The following is a 27,849-nucleotide window of genomic DNA, read 5'->3' on the forward strand; positions in this document are numbered from 1 at the left end:
TCAGACCGTTAACTTCTTCTTGGGCCTCAGATCGTCCCCATTTTCAGGCACGCTCTCCATGCGTAAATCCCTGCTTCTAGACTCTCTTGCGGTGTAATGGCTGAGCACCATTTGCCGAAGGCTGCTGTGGTCCAGGGGTTGGTCCACTGTGCCAAAGATGGGACTCGTGTGAGGAGTTCGGAAATCAAACCCAGCACAGCAGGGGGTGGACTTCCTTTCCAGGGACAGTGTCTCTCTGCCCTGTTCAAGGATGTCCAAGCCTGGTTTGGTGTCCCTCCATAGTGCTGGGGGTTGGAGTGTAAAAAATCTCAAAGTCCAGGGAGGGGGAGGACAGGCAGAGATGTACTGCTCAGGGATGGCCAGACAATAACTGTTTTTTTCTCCAAGATGAGGATGTAAAGATGAGTTTGGTTTAGTATCAAGGAGATAGGGTCACCATGTGCAGTTGCTCAGGATGTAGATTGCACAAAGACACCTGTTTCTACAGGGCTGAAATCCAGCCCCCCACTTGATTGCCAAGCCATGTCTACCCATCAGGGGCTCCTTTTCCTAATTAATCTGCCCAGAGGGGGTTGCCTCTTCTAATTCACACATACAAGCCATAGAGGCTAGTGGGCTAAGAGAACCTAATGTTTATCAACATTGCCTTGAACAGAAATGAAGACCTCATCTGTACATTCCTGACCTTGTGAGGGCAGTGTTCTCAGCAGCTGTGCCCTGCCACCCTCCTCCTTTAAGAACTCAAAGGGCCAAGGGAAGCTGTGCTAAGGTGGCTAATATCAGGCCCAGTTTTCACTCCTGCTAAGTCTCAGGTGCCTTGAATAAATCAAACAGGAGGTGTGTGTACGCCTGTGCATCTGTGCAAGCGTGCATGTTGGCCGTCCCCTCCCTCCATCCTTGGCACACCTGCACACTTGAAACGTTGCTCACAGAAGAGGGGCAGCTTTAAAAAAAACCAAATTTTTTCCTCTGATTACTCAAGTCATGCAAGGTCATTGTAAAAGAAAATTCTAAGCAATACAGAATTAACTTAGAAATGCAAAGTTCTCTGCAAACCACCACCCAGAAATAACCACTGTAAGTCAGCAGTATACAACCTCTTCGTTTTTATATGTATCATCAAGATAACGTCCTCCTTCCCTTCCTCCTCCTCCTCCTCCTCCTCCTTCCTTCTCTCTCTCTCCCCCTCTCTCTATTATAAATCAGGTTGTGAAGGGCTGTCCTGTGCACTGCACGATTTTTAGCAGCATCCCCAGCCACTAGATGCCATATATACATGTCAGCTCATGTCGGCCCACTGCATTCTTTTTAGTGGCCGCATAGTATTCCGTGGCATGCATGGGTGAACTATAACTTATTTAACCAATCTCTAACGGGTGAGCATTTCAGTCATTTCCAGTTCAAGCACCCTCCTACTTCCATCTTTAACCCTTGAATAAGTTTTTCTTTGAAGGGCCAATCCCCACAAGCGAGATTACAGGCTCAACGTGTGTATCTGAAACCGTGGGTAATCATTAGTCAACCCCATTTCACCTGTAACCTGTCTTCACTAAGCAAGGTCGTTTTAATTATTGCTACAAAAGACTTGCTTGTCCTCCAAGCAGCATGTAGCCTAAACAATGTGTTTGCCTGAGTTGTTTTCCAGGAGCTTGGATTCAGCTATGTCTAGTTCCAGGTGAGCTGGTTAACACTGGAAGGAACCACCAGTCCTTCAACTGGGCACGTGCGAGTGTCACTGGATGACCTCTTGAACGTGCAGAGGCCCACAGCCTAGTTACACCGGCACAGAACCCCGATTACCGCACCGTTTTCCAATTGCCTTTCCTCACACTCCCCACGCCTCGGACCACCCTGCTTCTTTATTCTTTATTCCGTAAATACCCGAGCCCCTTGCTTTCAGGGAGGCAGATTTTGGAGATTTGTTCTCCCACCTCATCTCCTCGCTTCGCTGCCTTGTGAATAACCCCCGTCTCAGCTGCAGCCCTCCACGTCTCAGCGTTTGGCTTGCTGCGTATTGCAAAAACCGAACCTGGCTCAGTAACATAACCATTTCTCAGGCTTCCCGAACGTGTTGCCAAACTGCCCTCCAAAAACCATGTGGGGCCGATTATATCCCCACCATCGGAGAGAAGGGCAGACCCCCACGAGGGGGAGTATCATGAGCTTCTGCCTCCAAAAGCAAAGAAGGTCAATGCGCAGGCGCCCGCAGGGCCACAGTTCAGCTCTGGCGTGAACCGTCTCGGGCGCTTCAACCACGGGGTTGGGGGACGTGGATGGGGCTGCGGAAAGGAGGTCACAGATGGAGGAGCGAGTCTCAAGAGCATAGGGTGAGGGTGGGAGCCGGGATCAGGGAATCTCCTGTGCCCATAACGTGACAACCTGGGAATTTTGCACATTTTAAGGTTCATGAAATGGTCACAAAGTTGTTGCAATTTTTTTAAAGTACCCAGGATAACTAAACTTCAGAATCTGTGGCTGAGTCATTGCGCGGTAGAAAGAGAAGTCCGGGAAGAAAGAACTCACCTTCATCCAACCTGTCGCTAAAGGGGTCAGCCCCGAGCACTGGGGGTATGACCTTGATGGGTTCTGCAGGCTTGAGGAGGGCAGAGCCGCCCCAGAAGGGGTTGATGAAGGGTGGCGGGACGTCCGCCTCTGCCACTTCCATTTCCATGATCCGCTTGTAGGATTCTAACAGCAGCAGGTCGTTGGTCTTCTTTTCAATGATGGCTGGAAAAAAATAAGCAGAACCAAGAGGGCTGCCGGGAGACCGGAGTCCCGGGGGGAGCTAGAGGTTGCGCCCCCTGCTGGAGATGAATGGTAGCAACAGGAAGTGGAGCAGGTCATGAGCTCCTATAAGGACAAGGCTTTCTCTTGGGTTACATCACACGTTCCCTAGAGGGCACAATTTGGTTCTTGAGAAGCAAAAGTAATCTGACTCTTTAATATATAAAGTACAGATATACATACACGATGTAAACAGTTATATGGTATATGAACTGTATTAAAATTCCACGAGGCAGAGCAGTTGGGAAAAGAATGTCTAAAAAGGCTCCTTAGGGTTTCCCTGGTGGCACAGTGGTTGAGAATCCTCCTGCCAAGGCAGGGGACACGGGTTCAAGCCCTGGTCCAGGAAGATCCCACATGCTGCAGAGCTACAATGTCCGTACGCCACAACTACTGAGCCTGAACTCTAGAGCCCACAAGCCACAACTACTGAGCCCACGTGCCACAACTACTGACACCCACGCACCTAGAGCCAGTGCTCCGCAACAAGAGAAGCCACAGCAATGAGAAGCCCGCGCACTACAACAAAGAGTAGCTCCTGTTCTCCGCAACTAGAGAAAGCCCGCGTGCAGCAACAAAGACCCAACACAGCCAAAAATAAATAAATAAATTTATTTAAACAAATTTTTTTAAATTAAATAAAAAAAATAAAAAGGCTCCTTAGGGGACAATAATGAAAAGAAGATTGAGGAACACTGGGTTACACTAAAAATTGGGAGCCCTGGGCAAGCTCTGACTTAAACTATGGATTTTTTCCTCACTGCTGTATCTGAGTTTGAAGGAGCTGCCCTTCCCACCGTGTTTCATAGCCTCATGGAGTCACCAGAATAATTCATTCATTCATTTATTCATTCATTCCACAAATTATTATTGGATACCTATCATGCCAGGCATGGTGCTACAAAGCATGGAAGAAAAACAAAATGACGATAAACAATAACAGAGATGCAGTCCCTGTCCTGATGAAGCTCATAAGCTTCAGTGTGAATGGGGGGACGGAGAGAAAGGCAAGTTCAGCAAATAAATACACCTATCCCTCACTATCCAGATGCCTATTATCTGAATTCAGTAACTACTGGATCTGGATAATTTTTTTGAAAAAAACTCACACAACCCATACCGTTTCTATTCTCTCTGAAAATCAGGAACCAAAAAGATTTGCATCTGAACCTTGCTATTGGATCTCAAGAACCTCATAGATTCAGATAATGAGAATTACCTGTACATAGAGACAAACTGGGCGAGTATTAAATAATAGGACTGCTATAAGAGTGAATAATAGTGGGTGGGGGAGGACCAGCTTCATATGGGGCAGCAGAGGGAGGCCTTGCTGGAGGGAGGGCATTTAAACTGAGATCTGAGAATGAGGAGGAACTGGGCATGGGATGAGTATCCCAGGAACAGCCCATGCAAAGGCCCTGTGGCAGGGATGAGTTGGGGGAGGGATTTGAAAATACAGAGAGGAGAGCACTCTGGCTGGATGTGGTGAGAAAGGAGGGAGAGCAGGACAAGAGATGATGAAAAATGTAGGCAGGGGCCAGGCTATAAAGAACCTGATAGGCTGTGGGTAAGAAAGCGTTAACGCAGCAAAGCCTGACTGCTCTTAGAAAGGGCTGCTTACCAGATTGGCCCTTGGATAGCATCAGGGAACTTGAATTTCAGGAAGGTCCCCACTACCATTAACTGTTAAAAGAGTGGCTCATCATGCCTAAACTGTGGTATAAAAAATGTGATTTATGCTGAATACTCACTATTCTTTCTGGGAGTCTGGAATTTGGGTATGTGTCATGCTGGAGGTGCCTATATGATGAGCCCCCAATCCAAACCCTGGGCAATGAGTATCCAATGAGCTTCTCTGGTTGACAACATTTCACTTGTGTTGTCACAACCCATTGCTGGAGGAATTAAGCTCATTCTGTGTGAACCCATTGGAAGAGGACCCTTGGAAGCTTGCTCCTGGTTTCCTCCAGACTTCACCCGAACCCCCTTTTTCCTTTGCTGATTTTGCTTTGTATCCTTTTGCTATAATAAATCAGAGCCATGAATATGACTATATGCTGAATCCAGGAGCCCTCCTAGTGAATCACGGAAACTGGCGGGAGGGAGGTGTCTTGGGAACCTCTCAAAAACAGATTGTATTAAGAACCTTAGATTTTATTCTAAGAGTAGTGGAAGCCATTCATTCTAAATTGTCATGATCTCTGTAGGTGCATCCTCCCTCTCTATCCTGAGTTCAAGGCCTATGCCTAGAAATGTGTGTTATAGTTAATAGGCATTTGCTACATGCCAGGCACTGCTCTGAGCACTTTATTTCTTCCTTTGCAATCTAAATGCCTTTCATTTCTTTTTATCGCCTTATTTCCTTATCGAGGACCACCAACACAATATTGAATAGGAGTTGTGAGAGCAAACATCTTTGCCTTGTTCCTGATCTTAGAAGAAAAACATTCAGTTTTTTCGCCATTAAGTATGAGGTTAGCTGTAGGTGTTTTTGTAGATGCCCTTTATCAGGTAAGAAAGTTTCCTTCTAGTTCTAGTTTGTTGAGAGTTTTTATCATGAATGGATGTTGAATTATGTCAAATACTTCCTTCTGCATCTATTGAGATGATCATGTACTATTTCTCTAAGAACTACTCATTTATTTAATCCTTCCAATATTTTTTTGGATGAAAAAACTAAAGCACAGAGAGGTTCAGAAAGTTGCCCAAAGTCACACAGCTAGTAAGAGTAGAACCAAGATTTGAACCCAACCAAGCTGGCTTTAGTGCCTACATGCTTCACCACCAGGCTCACTACCTCCAAAAGAACAAGTCCTTGGGCCTGGTCATAGAAATCTCTGGAAATTGTTGCTACCCCAGCTCAACTCACCAAAGTACTGTGGGAGGTTGGTATCGGTGATTTTCCCTGTCTCCCCTAACTGTACCAGGATCTTGGTGGCATCACAATTTATCTTCTTAAACAGATTCTCAACCGAGTTCTTGAGATACTCCAAGGTCTTGTTGATCTCCTTGTAGTTGTTCTCATACATATCTGCCTCCTCCGTGGTCTTCTTTAGTTTCTCCTGTGGCAGACCCCAATTCCCATCCAGGTCAGCCAGGTCACCACCCTGGGCTCAGCCCTCACATGAGAACTTTCTCTGGGGATGAGGATTTAGGACCCTCTGGAGCCAGGATCTCCAAAGTGCAGGTTTGTAAACCTCTAAAGGGGTGCAAGATCAATTTAATGGGCCTCAATCCACAATTTTTTAAAAAAATGAAATAAAATGATCAGAAAAGAAAGGAAGAGAAAATACTAACATGCATTGCAGGTAGTGAGGGTAGATATTGTTTAATGTGTTTTGTTTACTTACATATGTGTATGTGTGTCTACATGTGTACTGGATTACAGTATTTTTTAAAAGTTGGTGACTCATTTTTAAAAAATGGCCCACAGGAAGAAATATACTTTACATTGCAGCCCAATACTTATATACGTGTGTGTATTTTTATATATTTATCTAATCAAATGAAATTATAGATTCACAAATCATATTCTTATTGTGTGTTCTAGTATTTTCCATTCTGTTCTGTTCTATTCTATCTTGTTATTTTTAAATGCTGGTTGCAATCCAACAAACCAATTTCACCACTCAGTTTAAATAACATTAGAGCACAGTGGTTCTCAAAGTGGGGTCCCAGGACAAGCAGCATCAGTTTCACCAGGGAACTTGTTAGAAATGCAGATTCCTGGGATCCAGTCCAGACCAACCGAATCAGAGGCTCTGGGGGTGGGCCTGGCAATCTGTATTTAGTGCAGGTGATCCTGATGCATGATAAAATTTGAGAACCTCTGTGAGTCCACTGGATCACAATTTTGGCTTCATATTGGTATCACCTGGGAGTGTTAAAACATTTGCTGCCCAAACTCCAGCCTCAGAGATTTAGACATCTTGGTCTGGGATGCAGCCTGGGCATCAGGAATTTTAAAGCCTCCGAGGTGATTCTGACTTGCAGCCCAGACTGAGAATCGCTGCTCTGGGATGAGTGCTTCAGTGGCTTCCTGCCTCTCCCTCTGAGTTCTCAGCTTGCAAAGGTGAACTGGGCCCTGGAAGGACCAGCCTTGTTCCCACCAGCTCCGTACGGACCATTCCAAATAAGGATCCCAAAGGGCCCTATCCACACCCCCATTTTCCAGGTGAGGAAACTGAGGCTCTAAGGAATACAGCCAGGAGAGGGAAGCCATGGTTTGAACTGTCTCTCAACCACCACACCAGGCAGCTTCCTCTGTCCCAAACACTGGAATATTCAGTTCCCAGGGCTGCATTTCCTCATATGACAGCAAGGGCCCCCCCTCATTTTCTAAAGGTGCATTAAAAGATCACATGGTTGAGAATTCCCTGGCGGTCCAGTGGTTAGGACTCTGTGCTTCCACTGCAGAGGGCACGAGTTCGATCCCTAGTCACGGAACTAAGATCCTAGCTGCGCGGCATGGCCGAAAAAAACCAGATCACATGATTAAAAACATTTCTTAAAGCCTGATGTGACAGTGATAACACATGTCCAGCACCTAAAATGTTCCAGGCACATTACACACATCATCTTAACTTATCCTCACAACTGCCCCAGTTTTCAGATGAGGAATATTGAGGTCAGAGAAGAAAAGTGAACTTGTGTTTAGCTCCTCTGTATTGAGTTGTCTAATACCTGACCATGGGCACAACTCTTTATTTGGACAATTATTTGGTAACAAGATGATGGTGATTTGAGGTTTTATTGACTTACAGAATAAACAACAACAATAATGATAGCTATGTTTATAGCTCTCTGCCCTGCACTGTGCCAAGCGTGTACATGCAGGATTTTATTCAATCTTCACAGCCCTACAAAGTGAGTACAATTTTTATCCCCATTTTACAGGTGAGACAATGGAGCCTCAGAGAGGTTAAGTCACTTTCTCAAAGCCACACAGCCAGGAAGCGACTCTTCTGGGAGTCATACCCAAGCGTTTGTTCCCAGGGCCTGGTTGCTTAACTCCTATGCAAAACCCTCCCATTAAAGGACTGGTCCCACCACTTCTCCCAGAGGGGACGAGGAAATGGAAGTTAAGTGGAAAGGTTCCAAGAGTAGAGGAGATGGAAGCGATCTTTAGCAGGGGGGTAAGAAAAGTGGGTTCTAAGTGAGCCCATTGCTATTAAGACAAATTCTCTTGCTTAGAGTATTTGCATTTGAAAAGAGGCTCCAGGAGTTCCTACTAAAGCCCAAGGAACAAAGAGCTGCTGGAGGACTTCAGAAAGAGGTGGGGGAGATGCTTGGGGTTGCCTGGTCAGCCTCCCCAAACTGTGTCCCCCTTTAGGCCTTCAAAACCCAGAGAGGCAGAACAGCACCAGTCCCAACCCCAAGGAAGCATTTGGACACTGGATGGCTCAGAGCCAAGGATGTGGGACCCCAAGCATGTGTCCATCTTGAGGAGGGTCTCCTTGAACTTGGGCCCTGCCTGCAAGTGTACATTCCCCATTCCTGAGTCCTGGGAGAGGTTGCTGAGCCTGAGAGGTGCTTTGCTGCCCTCCAGTGGCGCATGAGAGAATGGCATGGCCAACCCTTTCTGCCACCTGCGTACCAAGAGTAGAAATAAGCCACAGAGAAAGGAAGGGAAATGACCAAGGAGTGTAGTTCCTGGGCCAGGAACTACTAGATTAGAACAGGGCTTTGCAGTCAAACTCTCTGGTTCATATCTTTGTCAGACATTTGCTATCCATTCTCCCCTTATACCTTAATAGCAAAATGCTGATTGTATTTGGGGTGGCAATGTGCCAGCTAAAAGTTATATCTCCAACCCTCCTTTGCAATAGCGATGGCCAGTGAGACATAGATACGGAAGTCACTGGCTGAGAATTCAGGGAAAAAACTTTTAGGCTGACTAACTCAATTAGCAAGGCCTTTTTTTCCTTCCCTACTTTTTTTCTGCTTGGAATGTGTATGTGATGGCTGGGCCATTGGCAGCTATAATACAACCATGAGGCATCCTTGAGAATGTAAGCCACACACTAAAGATGGAAAAACTGAAAGGAGAAGCCTGGGTTACTGATGACATCATGACCAGCCCTGAAGTGTTTATCTCCAGATTCATGTTTTAACAAAGTAAATAAACTTCTATTGCTTAGGCCACTGTTATTTTGGGTCCTTATTATTAGCAGCTGAATGCAATGCAAAGCTCATGCAGTATCCCAGCTCCATGATGTTGGCGATTACTTCCCTGAACCTCAGTTTCCTCATCTGTAAAATAGATCATATCACCTACCTCAGAGAGCTGTTGTGAGGATTAAATGAGATAATGCAAGCAAAGCACTTAGCCCAGTGCCTAGTATGTAGTAATGGCTCAGGAAAGTTTGTAATTACTATTATTGATTGAGAACAGGCCACAGCCAGGACAAGGGGGAGAGAGAAGAAAAGACTGAGGCAGAGATCTGTCTGGAATTTACCAGCCTGGGATGAAATTATAGGTACAAGGGCCTGGGATAGGCTCCCTGAAGTGGGAGAGTCTTTAAAATGGACAAAGAGGGCCTTAGGGACAAAATTCTGCAGCAACATCTGTAGCAGAGGCTGCCTGTAACAAAAGGTTGGGACATGTCAAGACATGACCCAGACCAGTAAATAGTCCCGGGGCAGACACCTTCCTCCTCCTGAGAACCAACTGACAGGTCACCTGACAGACAATGGAGACTCCTGCATCCCTCCCTCCCCACCCTGGCCTTACCTCCAGCTGTCTCAGGATGGAGCGGTTGTCCTCATGGGATGATTTCTGCTGGGATTGCGAGCGGATAACCTCATTCTGCTCAGGAGAGAACCAGACCATAAGGAAAAGCAAGTGCTCTCCTCCCCAACACACTTGAAAATAAACCAATGCCTCGAGGCGTTGGTGAGGATTTAAATTATCCATTTCAAGTAGCCCCAGAACCCCTGGACCCCTCTTATGTCCATGGAGGTTCTTTCTGATGTTTCTGAATTAAAAGGAGGATGCAGGCATGAGCAGGTGGGTGGTTCATCCTTTCTGGAGAATTGTGTATAATCAGTAGGATTTGCTGCAATGGTGGCAATGTTCTATCTGTGCCATCCAGCACTGCAGCCACTAGCCACGCATGGGCACAGAGCACTTGCAATGTGGCTAGTCCCACTGAGGAGCTCATTTTTTAATTTAATTTAAATTGATTTAAACTTAAATCGCCCCATGTGGCTGATGGTTATGGTAATGGACGGGCAGCTCCAGAGCAGGGGTTCTCAAACTCTAGCATGAATCAGAATCACCTGGGGGTTTGTGAAAACACAGCTATCTGGGCCCCACACCAGAGGTTCTGATTCAGTATGTCTGCGTGAGGCCCACGAATGCGCATTTCTCTCAAGTTCCAGGAGATGCTGCTGCTGCTGGTCCAGGGACTAGATATGAGAACTCCTGGGCTAGAACAGTGTGTCCAAATGTAAAAGGCACGCACCTTTTGATGGGGCAATACCATCTCTAGGAGTCTGTCCCATGGAAACAATAGGACATGTGGGCAAGGTGGCCACTCAAGGCTGTCCCTTGTGCTATTAACTGTAATCTCTGTTAGGGACAACCTGCATGTCTACCGGATGGGGATTGGTTAAGTAAACGATGGTACATTTACATCATGGGGGGGAAAGGGTCTCAAATTAAAATATGGTTTAGGGCTTTCCTGGTGGCACAGTGGCTGGGAGTCTGCCTGCCAATGCAGGGGACACGGGTTTGAGCCCTGGTCCCGGAAGATCCCACATGCCGCGGAGCAGCTAGGCCCATGCGCTGAAAGTGCTGAGCCTGCGCTCTGGAGCCCGCGAGCCAAAACTACTGAGCCCACGTGCCACAACTACTGAAGCCCACGCGGCTAGAGCCCGTGCTCCGCAACAAGAGAAGCCACCTCAATGAGAAGCCCGCGCACTGCAACGAAGACCCAATGCAGCCAAAAATAAATTAATTAATAAATTTTTTAAAATATATGGTTTAAATGCAGATTCCTGGCTTATTCTCAGAGAATCTAGGTTTGTAGGTATGGGATAGGGCCTAGGGAATCTGTTCTTTTAAGAAGCATTTTGTGATACTACCACAGAGCATCTAGGGTCTCCAGAAGCCACTAAAAAGAACATAGAAGATGTTGGGCAGTATCTATGATGAATTGTTGAAGAAAAAAGTTTATTAAACAGCATGAACTATCTAGTATACACCCAGTACTATAAATGGGCATCTAGGGGGGTGTGTGTGTGTATGTGTGTGTGCGCATGCGCGGACACGTGCTTAAGTGCACACTGCCTTCATAAAGCAATGTCACCAAAATATTTATTGGCAGTATCTCTGAGTGGTGATATTTTGGTGACCTGTACTTTTTCCTTATATTTTTCTGAATTACATTTTCCCACAGGCATATCTACTTGCACATGGCCCCACATTCAGGAAACAGTGACATTGCAAAAGGAAGGGCTCCCCTCAGTCCCCACTGAGCACAGGGACCTCAGAGGAAAGAGTAATGAATTCCCAGAGGAGGTGACATCTGTCAGGACTAATGAGCGGTATTGCATCAGAAGAAAAGTGGGAGGGGCGGGGAATAGCATGAGGAAAGCCTCAGAGGAGGGAAATGCAGGGGGAAGCTGGGACTGGCAGCTGATGAGAGTGCCTTGGGGGTCGTGATGGGAGCTGAGCATGCAGGGGCAGGTTGAAGCCAAATTTTGAAGGGACTGGAGTGTCACGCTAAGGAGTTTAGACTCTCTCCTGTGCAGACAGTTCCAAAGGCTGGTTACGTGTGTTCTGCGGAGTAAGTAGCCCAGGGAGCCAATCAAGTTTGGGAAATTATGGATTCAACAAGGTAAATAGTTTCTTTACTGTAGGATTTGTCAGAGCCTTTATTATGCTCATATACATCAACTCTCTCCAAGATCAGTTTACGATCTCTCCTCAATTCTGTGAAGCTGTTGATTAACAGGGGTCAGCCAGCTTTTAAGGCAAAGGGCCAGATCGTTGATATTTTGAGCTTTGAAGCCCACATATGGTCTGTCTTGCATATTTTGTTTCCTCACAACCCTTTAAAAATGTGAAACCATTCTTAGCTCATGGACTGTACAAAAACAGGCCAAAGGGCATATCTGGCTGTGGCTAGAGTTTACTGAACTCTGGATTATAAGACATACCATGGATTTTAAATGTCACTTATTGGGGGTGAGGGGACATGAACACATTAAGTGTATGTATCAACTGGAAGACAAATACTAATCTCAGGAAGGTTAAAATGTAGGGGGGAGAACACTGGGGGAATATAGTATTTCCTAAACTTTTTTGACTTGAAGCCCTTTTTTCTGCAGAGTATCTCAAGGAGTGTTCCAAGGAACCCGCTTTGGGGAAGGCTGCTGTGGGAGCAGGCGGGCCCCTGGCCTGGGAAAGAAGAGGTGCCCTGACCTGGATTCTCTCAGTCTTCTTGTGCATCATCTCCATGTCATTGTTGAGCTCTGTGACATACGTGAACCGAGCAAAGTTCTTCTCCTCCTTGGCCAGAAACTCCTCGATGAGCTGATTCAGGTTGCCATTCTTCATCAGCTTCAGCAGCCGGAGGTAAGCCACCTCATAGCTCTCAAAACTCTCACCCTTGTTCTTCTTCCCATGCTTCTTTGCCTTGAGAGCTAGAAAAGGAAGAACTGGCAACCATGAGTCTGAAAGGGAAGCCGCTCAGAGCAGTGCCCAGTGGAGGGATGTGCTCCATAGCATTATCATTGTGCCCTGGGGAGAAGGCTAGACTTTCCCATGAGATGGAGTGGCAGCTTCCCTCCTTAGTCACTTCGCAAATATCTAATTGATCGTCTACTATGTTCCAGACACTGTGCTGGGCTCTGTAGCTACAAAATCACTGCCCCACAGAGCTTTTAGTGGAGGAATCAGCCACAAAGAGAAAAGAAAAAGAGATAGCCAAGTAAACAGAAAAAGAAATCCAATAATTACCATTGTGGCCCAGGCAATGGAGGAGATGTAGTAGGTGCTGTGATGGGGGAGCTGCGTGGCCAGGGAAGGAGGTGACATGAGCAGGATGAAGGCCGGGGAAGCCCTGTTGGCAGAGGGCCTTAAGCAGGCTCAGAGCTTGGCAGATTCAAGGCATTAGAACCAAGAAAGTTCTCCAAACCTTGCTCCCCAGCCTGAGGCCTGCAATAGCCCCACCTCTCCTGAATCCAGTCTTGTCTCTCTGATTTGGCCTCCACATGGTGATCGGAAGGATCTTTCTAGATCTTCCTAGGCACATCTGGCCACGTGACCCCTTTTCATGTGTGGCTCCCTACTGTCCCTGGGATGAAGCTGAAGTTTCTCGGCATCGTTTAAGATCTGATCCCCTCTACCCCTCAGTGCCTGGTCACTATCAGACTCAGTCACAAGTCTGCCTAAATCCTCTGATAGCTTCCCACCACACTTAGAATCAGCGTGAGCTCCCTGTGCAGCCTATAAGAGCCTGTGTGGTCTGGCTCCTCCTCACCCCTTCAATTTCATCTCCTACCACTCTCCTGTTGGCATCAACTCACTCCAGCCATACTGGCCTCCTCTCTGTTCTAGAAATATGCCTACCTCACTCCCACCTCAGGGCCTTTGCACCTGCAATTCCTTCTTCCTGGGATGTGCTTCTCCCAGGCTTCCATGTGGCTGGTTCCCTCCTATCATTCAAGTCTCTGCCCAAATGGCACCTCCTCCAAGAGGCCCACCCTGACCACCCTAGATAAAGCAGCCCCTGGTTACTCTCTGTCAATTACCCTGTTTTGTTTTCTTCATCATGCTCATGGGTTCCCAAGAGATCAGATTAACTTTTGCATTTGCCAATTTGTCATCTCCCCTGACAGAAGGTCAGCTCCAGGAGGACAGGACCTCTGTCTTATTCCCCACCGTCTCCCAACATGTAGCCCAGTTCCTGGCACATGGTCAGTCCTGCAGGAGTGGCCTCTGCCTGTTTCTCCAGCTCTGCGTCTACACTCCAGTTAACACGTTCCTGCCTCTGGGCCTTTGTCTCTGCCTGGATTCCTCACCCTTGCACAACTGGATTCTTTTCATCCTTTAGATCACAATCTGAACAGCCCCTCCTTGGCCATCCTATCCAAGAGAGGTATCCCTGTTACTTTTCCATCTCAATCCCTTGTTTTCTTCCTTCAAAGGTTCTATCACAACCTGCAGTGTTTGTATTTGTCTATTTGCTTGTTTTTTCTGTGTCTCCATATCTAGAACATAAGCTCCATGACATCAAGGACTAACACTGTCTTGATCACTGCTCTGTCTCTGGTCCCCAACATGGTGCCTGTTTCAGGATAGGTGATCATTAAAATTTGTTGGAAGACCAGGAATGCAGTAGTTGGATGGATGAAGGAAGGAGTCAACTGATCATAAAGAACTTACCCCTGCAGTGTCACAGAAACAGGAGGAGCCTGGAGGCTGGGAGACCCAGCAGAAGCTGCTAGAGGAGATGTGATGAGAAAGATGACAAGGCTGAGGCAGTGAGAAGAGGAAGGATGGACACACAAGTCAACTGGAGTGGCAGTGAATGGGAGAACTCCTGTTGACTGCACAGTTCGGGTCTCGGATGCCTAGTGGAATCTTGAGGCTGCTCAGTGGATTAGGAGAGAGAAGAGGATAGTAGTAGGACCTCAGGCTTTGGGGGGCAGACACACTTGGGATGGGGTCCTGGATCTGTTACTTACATTGCAGAGGACCTTGGCTATATCCATGTATCCACTCTTAGCTGCAGTGCCCTCATATGTCAACTGGGAGTGTTAATAATAAAGTCTGCCTCTTGGAGATGTTGTGAAGGCTAAATGGAAGCCATGCATGCCAAGCATGGAGAATGGAAGCTGGCATGAGCCAGTGGCTCAGTAAATGGATGGATGGGTGGATGGAGGATGGAAGGATGGATGGATAGAGGATGGAAGGATGGATGGCTGGCTGGATGGAGGATAGAAGGATGGATGGATGGGTGGATGGAAGATGGATGGGTGGATGGATGGATGGATAGATGGAGGATGGAAGGATGGATGGATGGACAGAAGGTCCAAAAGGTGGTTTTTGAAATGTTAGAGAGTGAGAGATGGGATTTCTCAGAAAAACACTTCCAGCCATACAGTTGCACATAAAGCAGGAAGGGACAGAAGGGGCTGAAAGAAAAAAAAAGCAAATGCAGCTGCACAGGGGGCTCTCCCTTCAATGTGTTGAGGAGAGAGTTAACATAGCAGACCTGAGACTGCTCTCCTTAGAAAGGCCTGCTTGCAAGGTTGGCCCTTGGCCTTCATCTGGGAACTTAAATGGTGAACAGCTCCCTACACTGATATAAAACTTTCCTAAATGGTAAGTGTGGCTACTGAGCCCAGACTGTACAGACAGTGCGCTTTATGCCGAACACCTGCCTTCCTGCTGGGAAGCTGGAATTTTGGTATGTGCTGGGGAGAGGGTGCCTACGTGACCAGCCTCCAGTAAGAATCTTGGGCACCGAGTCTCTAATGAGCTCCCCAAGCAGACGATTCTTCACATGTGTTGTCACAATTAGATGCTGGAGGAATTAAGCATGCCCTGTGTGACTCCACTGGGAGAAGATCCTGGAAACTTGTGCCTGGTTTCCTCTGGACTTCGCCCCACTCACCTTTTCTCTTCGCTGATTTATCTTTGTGTCCCTACATCATAGCTATGTTTGCTGAGTCTTGTGAGTCCTCTTTGAGAATCACCCAGCCCGGGGGTGGTCTTGGGACCTCTGACACCCAAGTTCCTCCTCTAAACAATGGAAGGAGAGCCACAGGGTGAGGACACATCCTACAGGTTAGGGGTGGCAGATAAAATCCAAGGCATCCAGTTAAATTTGAATCTCAGACAAACAATATATATTTTTTTCCTTTGGCCACACTGCACAGCACACAGGATCTTAGTTCCCCAACCAGGGATCGAACCCCTGTCCACTGCAGTGGAAGCACAGGGTCTTAACCATGGGACCACCAGGGTAGTCCTGAGACAAATGATATATTTTTAACAGTATAAATATGTCCCAATTGTAGATAAACCACAAGTAATTTTTTAGTATAGGTATGTCTCAAATACTGCATGAGACTAAAATTTTATTCATTGTTTATGTGAAATTTAAATTTAACGACATCTTGTACTTTTATTTGCTAAATTTGGCAAACCTACTACAAGGAGACTCGGGCACCTTCAGTTGAGAGAGAGAGAGAGAAAAGAGGACACCTGGAAAGCGTTACCTTCTTCCTTTTTGGACTGCTCCTCGAACTCAAGGCGATCATGCAGCTTGGTGAGCAGGAAGGATTTGAGCTTGGTTTCATGATCATAGAGACGCTCCAACTCTCGGATCTCCAGGTTGTACTGAGAGATGTCCTTCTGCTGGCGGTCCTTCATGGCAGCCATTCGAGCCATGGCTTCCAGCCTGGGCGAGGGGGGCACGACAGAGTCTGAGTGTCCGGAGGCGCCTTCCTTCTCCTCCCCTCTCCCTACCAGTCCAGACAGACTTCCTGCCTGGTCAATGACCATCACTCCTTTTAATCATGGAGGTTTCTGGGAGTAGAGGAACAACTTTCCTCACCTGAAGGACAGCAGTTGACAGCTCTAGACCACCCTCAGGAAATGATTTTCTATCATCATCATCATCACCACCACCATCACCACCGTCATCATGATCATCATCACCATCAGCAACATCATCACCACCATCATCATCACCACCACCATCAGCATCATCATCACCATCAGCAGTATCACCACCATCAGCATCACCACACATCACCATTATCACTATTACTATCATCATCACCACTTGTCAAGTACTATGTCCCAGCCACTCGCTTATATACACATATTTAATCCTCACTACCACCCGAAGAGGTCCTCCAACAATGTAGTAGTGATGGACCCAGATCTCTCTGACTCCAAAATCTGCACTCTTCACCACTAAACTGCATGCCTTTTGCCCCTCTAGGTGTGAAGCCGGGAGACGGCCCAGACTGAGAGGGACACCTAGGACTAGAGGCAGGGACACCTGGGGGAGATGGTACAGCATAGGGGTTTGAATCTCAACTCCACCACATCTGCCATTTATCTGGATCTCAGGTAAGTATTTTGGCATCTCTAAGCCTCCATTTTCTGGTCTGTAAAATGGGGATAATAACTCCTAGGGCTGTTGTGAAGGTTGAAATACTACCCAGAGCATCTAGCATCATGCTTGGCCGATGCACAATCAGCACTCAGAGTTATTTTGATGATGATTTCAGGTTCCTCAACACTTAAGCACAGGGGGTAGAGGTGGCCCAGAGTAGGAAGCTCAGCAGGGGGCTGACACATCTTTGCCCCCAGGGTCTCTCCCCCAGCCCACCTCTGCTCATAGGCCTGCGCAGACTGCTCGATGGCCACATTCATTGTTTTCTTCTGCATCAACAAGCGCCGATGAATCTGCTCGTAGACGTTGTCGTAAGCAGCCTTCTCATACCGTAGGTCCTCAATCTCCTTCCGGAGCTTCGCATTGGTGGTCAGCATCTTGTCAAAGTGTACAGTGACCTGCGAGGAGGGCTCTGTTTCAAAATAAGGCTCACTCCTGGGGCATGAGACAAGCTTCCAGAAGGCAGCCAGAGGGTTGAAGGGTCTTCCCCTCACCTCCCACCCCAGGCCCACAGAACAATGGTTGGAGTGCTGCCTGGCCTGTGTGCACACCATCGTTCACCTTCTCCCAACTCAACCAATGAGATGAGTAGGTTCTGCTAACGGCTTCACAGACATCATTCTTCCCTCTTAGCAAAGGGAGGCAGAGTTGTTTGCAGAGTTTGTGTTTTTTTGTTGTTTTTTGGTCACGTTGCAGCATGTGGGATCTTAGTTCCCTGACCAGGGATAGAATCCGTGCCCCCTGCAGTGGAAGCATGGAGTCCTAAGCACTGGACCACCAGGGAATTCCCCCAGAGAACACCTTACGTACGAGATGCAAACGGGTTTCCAAAACGTGGATCTGTTTTTGCAGTTTCCGGGGGTTGTTGGCCTCCTGTATTTTTGAGAAGATCTGTCTTTGGTTTGTAATTTTTTTTTCCATCTGAACGATCTGAAAAAAAAAAAGAGAGAGAGAGAGAGAGAGAGAGAAAACCCAGCTGTGTTAACATCTGTATGGGTACAAATGCGACAGTTCACTAACTCAAGTGTGGTAAAACAAAAACTGCAAAGTTCTTTCTTTTCCTATGAATGGAATTTTAATTCTCTCTTGGGTGTGTGCTCAACTCAACCTTAGCCAGTTTGGGGCAAAATGAGGCAACTTAGGGTTTTTACTCTCACCCGTGCATGTAAATTTCACTCACCTGTGGGCGAAAATTTCACCTGACCCTAAAGCCACGGTTTCCAGAAGAAATGGCATTATTCCCCCAAGAAGCCTTTTGTAACCTTTGTTTTTTGTTTTGTTTTGTTTTGTTTTGTTTTTTGCTCTTGCAATGATGAGGATGCTAGTGGCACTTAATGGCAGGTCATGAGATGTCACATACCCTGCAACATGTAAGACAGCACCAAACATCCAAGAATTGTCCCCCATCCCTTTTGACTTTCCAGTGCCCCTCTGGATGTTAGGCAGGTGAAGAACCTCTCTATAATTTTCTGTACCTAGAATCAAACTGTCTTTTACATATACACACACAGTATTTTTCATTAGGTTTTCATAGACACTTAATTATCCAGGAATGTAGTCACTGTATAAATCAAGAGAATGTTTGTTGATTTGTTTGGAACTTTACCAAGAGTTGGCCGCCATTTTGAAATCATGACACCAGCACAACCTGGATCATCATCTTTGAGTTGTGGATACAACAAGCCCAAATCAGTCTGCAGTGTGGAATCTTCAGTGATTCTGCATATCAATAACACTGGCCTCTGACTACATCTTTTAGACCAGGAGTCTGCAAACTAAGGCCCTGGGCCAAATCTGCCCCACTACCTGATTTTGTTTGTTTGTTTGTTTGTTTAATATTTATTTATTTATTTTGGCTGCACTGGGTCTTACTTGCAGGACACAGGATCTTCATTGCGGCATGCAAGATCCTTTTTTTTTTTTTTTTTTAGCTGCAGCATGTAGACTCTTAGGTGTGGCATGCATGCAGGATCTAGTTCCCCAACCGGGGATCGAACCTGGGCCCCCTGCATTGGGAGCGCAGAGTCTTACCCACTGGACCACCAGGGAAGCCCCCCACTGCCTGTTTTCATAAATAAAGTTTTATTGGCACACAGCCATGCCCATTCTTTGCATTGTCTATGGCTGCTTTCATACTATGAAGGCAGAGTGGAGTAGTGTGACCCACAAAACCAAAATATTTACTCTCAGGGCCTCTGCGGAGCAATTTGCTGGCCCCGGTCTCAATAAGTCAGGCCAAAACATGCACGTATTTAAATACATATAATTTTAGTATAAGTAGCTTTCCTTTATTTTTCCTTTGTATTATAGTTATGGCATCATATTGATTTAAAAGAAGAAGGATAAAGGATTATATCATCTATGAATTTCACTTCAGGATTGTAAAGGAGGTATTACCAAATATTTGCTGTTAAAAAGGGGCATTGGCAGTTGAGTGATTCATAATTTCAAGTGTCAACAACTAAAAATGATTAAGTTCAATTAGGTTCAGGTCTTGTTAAAAAATGCTTTCCTTGGGAATTCCCTGGTGGTCCAGTGGTTAGGACTCCTTGCTTTCACTGCTGAGGGCCCGGGTTCAATCTCTGGTGGAGGAACTAAGATCCCACAAGCTGTGCGGTGTGGCCAAAAAATGAAAAAATAAAATAAAAAGTGAAGCATTTTAAAAAACATATGCTTTCCTCAGAAGAATTTACTCTCTCTGCCTTTATGGGCACAGATCTCAGCAGCCTCCCTTCAGGGGCAGCAGCTTGTATCAATTAGGAACATATGCAACCACAAATTACAGAAAGCCCAACTAACAGTGGTTTAAACAAATTATGGTTTATCTTTCTCTCATAATACACTGCTGGCTTAAGTTCAGTAACTCAAGGAGGTAAAAACAAGATCTCTGTAATTCACCCGGCTTCTCCCCCAAAAGATGGCTGCCATTACACCAGCCTTCACACAGTTATTTTCCAGGGAGGAAAGTAGAGGAAGCAATATGGATGAAGGGTACGACCTATATCTGGAAAGCAAAACTTTCCCAGACACCCCTAACAGATGTCCCCTTACATTTCATTGTCTACCTTTAGGTGCAAGGGAAGATGGGGAATGCAGCTTTTTAGCTGGACACATGTTCACCCTGAATAAAGTCAGGAATCTGTTAGAGAAGAAAACATGAAGAATGGGTAAACAGCTGGCAGTGTCACCCACAACACTATGTAGTTACAGTTGCTTCAAGGAAATTCAGGCCCACTATTGCCAGATCTTCCAGTTTTTTAAAAGAGAAGCCAGATATGTGAATTTTTACATGAAATCTCCTGATTTTTAACATGTTAGGCCAAAGCCTTCGTGTTGTCAGGCTCAGCCTGTTCTGAAGGCCCCTGGTCTACTCATACATTTAGGGTCATGGAAGAACCACAGAAAAGTGATGAAAGATGGTTTTTAGGCAGCAAGAGATGCTTAACAGAAGACAGAAGAATGTTCCAGAACCAGGAGGCTGGCAGAGGTGACAACAGCCAGAACTGTACTGTGGTGGACATGGTGGGTGGTTGACCCGTCATGGGTGTTCTGAGGAAGCATACCCATCCCACCCCAGAAGACTGATCCAAGCCAAGCATGGTAACTCTAATCACTCTTCCTATTATTTATTTATTCAGGGATGGGCAAGACTAGACCAGTTGGAGCCTCTGGCTGTCTGGTAGGGAAGCATCTGGAAAAAGTTTCCTCATTCCTAAGAGAGTCATAGGAAGAAATGGCCTGTCTTCTCCTGAAGGTATTGTTCCATCTGGATGTGGTGCCTGGAACTGCTGCTGCTGTCTTGCCCCCAAAGGACAAAGACAAATACCTTGATAACCTAATTGAGCTGCTGAATCAACCAACCCTGAAGCTTGAATTATCTTTATACTTCCTGTTATATGAGATAAAAACATTTTCTTATTGCCAGTAATCTACTTAGGGAAGGTGAGCTCTGCCCCCAGACCCAAGGGATAAATCATCATTGGTCTAAACTAGGTGTTGGGAAACTTTTTCTTAAAGGGCTAAATAGTAAATATTTTAGGCTTCAAGGACCAAGAGATTAGTATGTAGGTACTCACATAACTTTAAAAAGTAAACATTTAAGATGTAAAAGCCATTCTTTGCCGGAGGGCCATAAACAAACAGACCAGACTTGGTGCTTGCACTGTAATCTGCTGCCCCTGGTTTACCCCAAAGCAATTACAGAAATTCCATTTCCCTTTGCCCGTGATTGGCCAAGGAATGGGCATATACCCTAGCCCTGGCCAATCAGAGAAAATCTGCTGGAGGAATTTTGTAAAATATTCTCCCTCTCATAAGAAGAGAATATCATGTATGAAAACTTCCCATCCTTTCTTCATATTTTTGAATGCAATTATATGAGACATTATACTAGCTAAGCTTTGGCAGCCATCTTGTGACCATGAGGGGAAGGCTGGTCAAGAGAGTCATAGAGAAAAAGAAGAACCCATCATTGTAGAGCTGCTAAACCATCCCTGGGATGGTCTATTTCTAGTCAGACATCATATTAAGTGAGAAAAACAAACCTCTGTTCTCCCAGTTGCTTCCAGTCAAGAATTCTATTATCAATACTTGCAGCCCAACACATTCTCAAGCAAAAGATCAGGCATCAAGGGAACCATTGGGTCTCACACAAAACTGGTAAGGTATATGAATGCTGTTTATGATCAATATTAGCCAGGCTTTGGACGTTAGCTGGAACACACACACACACTCCCCCACAAACTCCCTCACAGCAAAAACAAATTACTTCATCAGTACTGACAAAGTCAGATTCAAGTCAAGTCAGGTTCTTACTCTACTCTGTTCTCCTCTCCTGTTCTATGCACAAGGCAGCATCCTCAACACAAACCCCCTCCAGCTCTCTTGTGAAATAAAACAAATGACTTGTTTTGATATATGGGAGGGCAGCATCCTCCCCCATATATTAGGTGTGGCATCACATGCTCTGAAAGGATGCCTGCCCCAGCCTGAGTTGACCCCCAGAGTCCTAGGGCTCCACCTCCTTGCAAAAGGAAGCTGTGGCATCAGCTCTTGTGATTAAATTCAGAGCTGTAGTCCCTTTGGCACCTTTATGTCAGACACTGCTTTCGTGATGCTGAAAGTAATTAGGCTTCAGCCCAATGGGAGATATCATCCAAGGCTGTGGCTGATGGGGAAATACGTTGCCTACACTAGATGCTCAGCAGGAAGGCATCAGCTTATTAATTATTTTGTGAGGCTAAGCAGGGCCCAGTGATATCCTCACCTCCAGTGACCCCTTGAAAGGACAAAGCTCTGAGCATTGTGTGGTGGACACAGCAGGAGGGGATTCTGGGAGCTGCCCGCGCTGAGATGGAATTAGACCAAGAAGGTTTTTGTGTTGGGCAGTGAGTGCCGTACTCTTTGGAGGATTCCAAAACTAGGTTGCCTTCTCTTATGTTTCTGAGGATCCACATCCCCATTTTTCTTCTTCACTTTTATTGCCTCCTTTCTCATACATTCATATGTTTGTTCACTCATTCATTCATTCACTCATTCATCAGTTTTATTAAGCCCCTGCTTGGTGCCAGACAACAGGGATATGATGGTAACCAAGACAGAGTGGTCCCTGCCCTCAGGGAACCTACAATCTAGGACTGGAAACAAGCCAGGAAGCACGAAGAGCCCTAGGAGAGGGGAGATAGACGGTAATTTGCACACACACAGTAGGGGCATGTAGCAGAGAAAGATGAGGGGACAACTATCTTGCAGAAACAGCATTTGAGCTGAGACGCAAAGGATGAATAAGACTCCCCCAAGCAGAGAGGATGGGGAACAGCACTCCAGGCAGAGGGAACAGCATGTGCAAAGGTCTGGAGGGGAGAGACAGCACTGTGGATCCATGAAGGCAGCCAGTGTGGATGGAGCACAGAGGAGAAGGAGGCAGGAGAGAAGGTGGAAGAGGCAGGAGGGACTGAGGCAGCAGAGCCGGCAAATTACACCAGGGACTTGGGGCCCTTATCACAGCAAGAGTCGGAAATTACTGAAGAGTTTGAAGCAGAGGAAAGGTGTAATGAGATTTCCAGATTCATTCAGTCAGTAAATATTTATTGAGGACCTGCTAGGTTCCGGACACTGGGATAGGAACAGGGGGTACAGTAGGGAACAAAACAGACTCACGCAGGTGACAGGTTAGGGAGACCTTAGACAACACCCATATTAAGGCATAATTACCACTGTGAAAGGTACTGTGAAGGAGGTGCCATGGGGTGACATGAAAGAGGATAAGGGGGTGCGCTGGGATCTTCTATTTGCCCCCCGAGATCCACTCTCCACCCTGCTCTGTGCCCCAGGAAGCTAACCGGGAAGGGTCCACAATGGCTCCCTTGTAGTTGGGGTCAGAGGTGAGAAGAAAGAGAGGTTGCGGTATTTACTCCAGGTTCCAGAATGCCCTACTCCTCCGAGTACCCTACAGAGTGTACTATTTGTTCCTGGCCAGGAAACTAATACCAGGGGGATATACTTTAAACCGGAGAGAGGGCATAGAGAAGGCCTCCCTGAGAAAGTCACCTTTAGGCTGAGACATAAAGATAAGCAACTAGGGTAAGGCAGTGTGGGGAGCATGTGCAAAGGCCCTGAGGTGAGAAAAGGCTCAGCATTATTTGAAAGAAAAAAAAAGGTCTTTTGCAGCTGGAGTGTGAAGAGTTAAGGAAGGAATGACATGGGATGAGCCTAGAGGGGTAGGCAGGGTCTTTCAAATGATAGTAAGGGATTAATGCTGTACAGCAAATGTCTCTAGCTCTTTGCTTTCTGGATCCATGAGGGTGGTACTTCCTAGGCCCTTTTGTGAATGGGTAGAGTTGACTATTTTGGGTGTGGGTATGGGTATTTGGGGTATTTACGGGTTTGGTAGACTATCTTGAGCCAACGAGTCATGAGCAGAAGTGACACATGTCACTGGAGCATTCAACTGCCAGTGTGAGACCCTCAGGACTCACTTTTTTCTACCACAGTACCTGGCAATGTTCAAGATGGGGGCTATCCCATCAGCCTGGCCCCAGGATGAGAGGATATAAGAGCCCCTAGCCAATCCACGATAGACATAAACCATGAATGGGAAAGAAACCTTTGTTGTTTTAAACCACTGAGTTGGGGAGAGGGAATTTTGTTACTGCAGCATAATCTAACCTCTCCTGACTGATACAGTAAGGATTGGGGCATTTATTCTTACTGTAATGGGGAGACACTGGAGACCACAGTGGGGAAATTGATCAATAGAGCTGAGAGATCAGGGGTTACAATGGTGGTGGAGACAGTGACCACAGTCACGTTTAGAAAAGCCAATGGTGGGGGTATGGTGGGGAGTACACCTCCCGCACTCCTTTCCCTTGCTCGGTGTTCTGGTTAACCCTTTAAGAGAAAGACCACACCTTCTCATCCAGTTCAGCCAACAGCACTTTCATCGATTTAATCAGGGCCTCGTAGTCCTCCTTGGTTTGCAGCAGGAAACGCAGCTCCATGTAGTTTTTCTCATTCAGATCCAAGTTCCTGGAGGACTTGATGAGATTCAAAAGCAGGGTGATCTCCTCCTGCTCCTCCTGCAGGGTCTTGATTTCCTTGCTGTTGGGAGAGCAGCATGTGATTAACCCTGAACCCCTGAGTTTGCCTGGATCAGACACTTCAGACCCCTAGGTCCTGAAAGGAGACTCAGAGGGGTACTTCCCACCCAGCAAGTGGAAGAGACTCACCCAAGGTCTCCAACCCAGGTCCAGAACTCAGATGTCCTTTGACCCAGTTCACTGCAACTCCCACTGCTCCGCCCTTCTCTGAGCGGCATTTTTTTTTTTTTTTTCTCCTCAGAACAATTTGCAGCTATGCCTGTCAAAACCCATTACCTAGACATGGTGAGAGCCCCCAGGTTCTCTTTTGCCAGCAGCTCACTGGCATCTGTCTGATTTTGCAGACTTTCTATTCCGGCTTTACAGCCAATTATCTCTGGTAATAAGAGGCAAACCCATCAGGCAGGATCTTTCAATTGTGCATCAACACAGAGCTGCACAGGAACCTCTAACCCGCACCAACTTTTCTACTCGGGGGCTACTGATTTATGAAATTGGCTGACATGAGTCTCCTCTTCCTCTGTCTACTCTGGAGAAGAGAGGGTGTCGGGGACATGAGCAACCAGGGGTTTCTAAAAGAGAAAAGAAGACTCAGGCGACTGCACTGCAACTGAGCAACAGGAAATGGTACAGAGGCCGAGTTTCTGGCAAAGTCTGGGCAGCCTATTCCTGCTGCTCAGTGCGATTTGCAGACTAGCTGCCTCAACGCCCTTTGGAAGCTTGGAGAAATGCAGCAGCTCAGGTCTCAATCCAGGACCTACTGAATCAGAATCTGCTTTGTAACAAGATCCTCAAGTGAACTGTACGCACTTTAAAGTTTTGGAAGCGCCATTCTAGAAAAGCAAAGAATGTTCAAGGGTGGGGTCTGCAAAGCTTTTCTATAAAGGGCCAAAGAGTAAATAGTTTAGGTTTTGCAGGCCAGAGGGTCTCTATTGCAACTACTCAACAAAGCAATCATAGGCAACACAAAAATGAAGAGGCGTGGCTGTGTGCCAATAAAACTTTATTTACAAAAACAGGCAGCCACTCAGACTTGGCCCATTGGCCACCGTTTGCTGACTGATGTTCTAAAGCAGCACTGTCCAGTAGACCATTCTGCAGTGATGCAAGTGTTCTCTAGCTGCGCTGTCCGACAGCAACCATCAGGCACATTTGGCTATTGAGCACTTGAAACGTGGCTGGTGCAACTGAAGAACTGAATTTCTAATTTTATTTATTTTAATTAATTGCAAATGTAAATAGTCACATGTTGCTAACGACCACTGGAGTGCACGCCCAGTTCTAGAGCATCTTGTCTTCTAAACCTGGCCCTTGGGACTTTTCTCCCCCTAAGCCCCTCTTAGGAGGGGTCTTTGCTAAGGTGCAGAGAAAAGAGAGAGAGCAGGATAGTAAGTCAGAGTTAGGCTTTCGGGGGTGCGGTGAGGTCGGAAAAGCAAAAGGAAGGTTTGTCTGTCTTTAGGCAGGGCTGGGACTGCAGTGAGGGGAGTGAGGTGCCCCAAAATTTAAGGAGGTCTTCATTTTCAGGGTGGTATAGGTGCAGGGTCTGCGCTGGGGAAAAGCACCTCCTTAAATATTACACCCTAAGCACCTCACTCACCTCACCCCAGTTCTCTTCCTATTTATGGGTGTTTATCTCCACTCTTCCACTCTCCTCCCTTTCAGTTCCACCATAGTGAAACCAGATCAAATGGATCGGGGTAGAGTGAGATGCAGAAGGGTAAGTAAGATTCAAGAAAAACTGAAGCCACACCAAGAAGTAGGCATTTCCTGATGCCCACCAAGGGTAGGCTGTGAATCAGGGTCACCAGCACAGATGTGCAGGTTGTGGACTGCACAGCCCAAGGAAGCACCATCTGCTTGAAAACATATCATTGATCTGTTGATTTACTATACTTTTCTGAGAGACACTTTGTCTTGTTTTAACAAAATCCCTACATAATGACAATGTTTCCAACAGATGGCAGTAAAGGGTCTTTGAGAAAGGGTGCCTTTTTCTAATTCACATAGTGATCCCATATGGACTAGCAGTGGCTCTGAGTGAACCAATCCATGGAAAATCTAAAGAACCCCTTTTCCCTATCCTCTGGACTTCACACATCATCTAACAGTAAAATTTTCTTTCTAACAATAGGCAGTTACTGCCTGCATAAACATTATGGATGTGGTTAAGGAATCACATTTCTTTGGACGGAATCTAAGAATGCTTGTTTAATGTTTGTTTATTCAACCTCAGGGAACACCTTTCTGTTGCCCAAAGAAACTATACACACCATCATTTCTAGGGCAACTCAATTTCAAATATTCAGGCCTGCAGATCCCATAATGATGCACAAGCAGGAAACGTCCTTTGGGGTATCCACCGACTGGTGATTTCCCCTCCTCTGAGAACTCCCCACCTTCACTGCTAGAACCGCTGGGGATACCCATAGCTATTTTTTGTCCTATGGCTCAACCACCCCCGGCCACAGCTGACTGGGCCAGAAGCAGACACCAGACCCAAGCTAAGCCAATCAGATTCTCCCTCTCCTGGGAACTTTGGGATTGGAATTGACTAAGGACAGTCTCTTCGTGTGGCCTTTGGTCGCTCAAGACTTGGAGGCAGCCATCTCCCACCAGCCACGGCTGAGATTCAGAGAGGAAAGAACAAAACCCATGTGTTGAAAGAAACAGGAACCAGAATCACTTTCTTGTTTGGGTCCTTCCCTGAGACATGGGTGCCCTGCTCCCCCTTGGAGTCCCTGAGACACCCTGAACTCTGAGAATAAATCTCCTCTCCCCACTGAAGCTATCCCAAGTGGGTCCCTGCCCCAGAGGCCCCATCAGAAGACAAGCCCCATGAAACCAAACCCAAAATTTTCTCCAAGTTCACTCAGTACAGAACTCTGAGCATCACTTACTGCTGGTTTGTGATCTTCTGCTGGGAGTGGAAGTTAAAGGACTTCCGACTGTCCACCATCTTCCGGAACTGCTGCCTCAGCTTCCGAAGCTCTGCCTCGGCCAGCTGCTCTTTGGTCTTCTCTGAAGGTTCCTGGGAATTTTCAGGGTCTTTTCTTCTGTGCTTCTTCTGAGTGAGACAGGGTGAGTGTTAAGCAACAGGTTAGGTGACTAGAAAAGCCCACATTTCAGCTTAAGGATGGAGGGCAAGAAGAGTGCTTGGGGCAGGGCTGGAGTAGGAAGACCATCCTTGGGTGATGTCAACTGCTTAGGTGTTACATGGAAAACCCACCCTGGGTTGCCAGGGTGGAGAGGAAGCTGGACCTCATTATTGTATACTGAAGAGGTGGCCTTGCTGTGTGACCTTGGGTGAGTCACCTAACATCTCT

The 27,849-nt window shown here is 46.5% G+C and overlaps 1 protein-coding gene across 1 annotated transcript; it reads right to left on the bottom strand.

The window, feature by feature from the left end:
* On the bottom strand, nucleotides 1–27,593 carry CCDC63 (coiled-coil domain containing 63). Its single transcript, XM_007189496.2, has 10 exons — nucleotides 27,424–27,593; nucleotides 24,338–24,527; nucleotides 17,739–17,858; nucleotides 17,145–17,326; nucleotides 16,021–16,202; nucleotides 12,215–12,435; nucleotides 9,518–9,592; nucleotides 5,654–5,846; nucleotides 2,524–2,727; nucleotides 1–146 (listed from the first exon to the last, which is right to left on the bottom strand). The coding sequence occupies exons 1-10, from the start codon at nucleotides 27,480–27,482 to the stop codon at nucleotides 1–3; spliced, it is 1,572 nt and encodes a 523-aa protein (XP_007189558.2). The 5' UTR covers nucleotides 27,483–27,593.
* Nucleotides 27,594–27,849: the final 256 nt, after the last annotated feature.

This window comes from Balaenoptera acutorostrata, chromosome 13, assembly GCF_949987535.1.
Source record: "Balaenoptera acutorostrata chromosome 13, mBalAcu1.1, whole genome shotgun sequence".
Taxonomy (NCBI): domain Eukaryota; kingdom Metazoa; phylum Chordata; class Mammalia; order Artiodactyla; family Balaenopteridae; genus Balaenoptera; species Balaenoptera acutorostrata.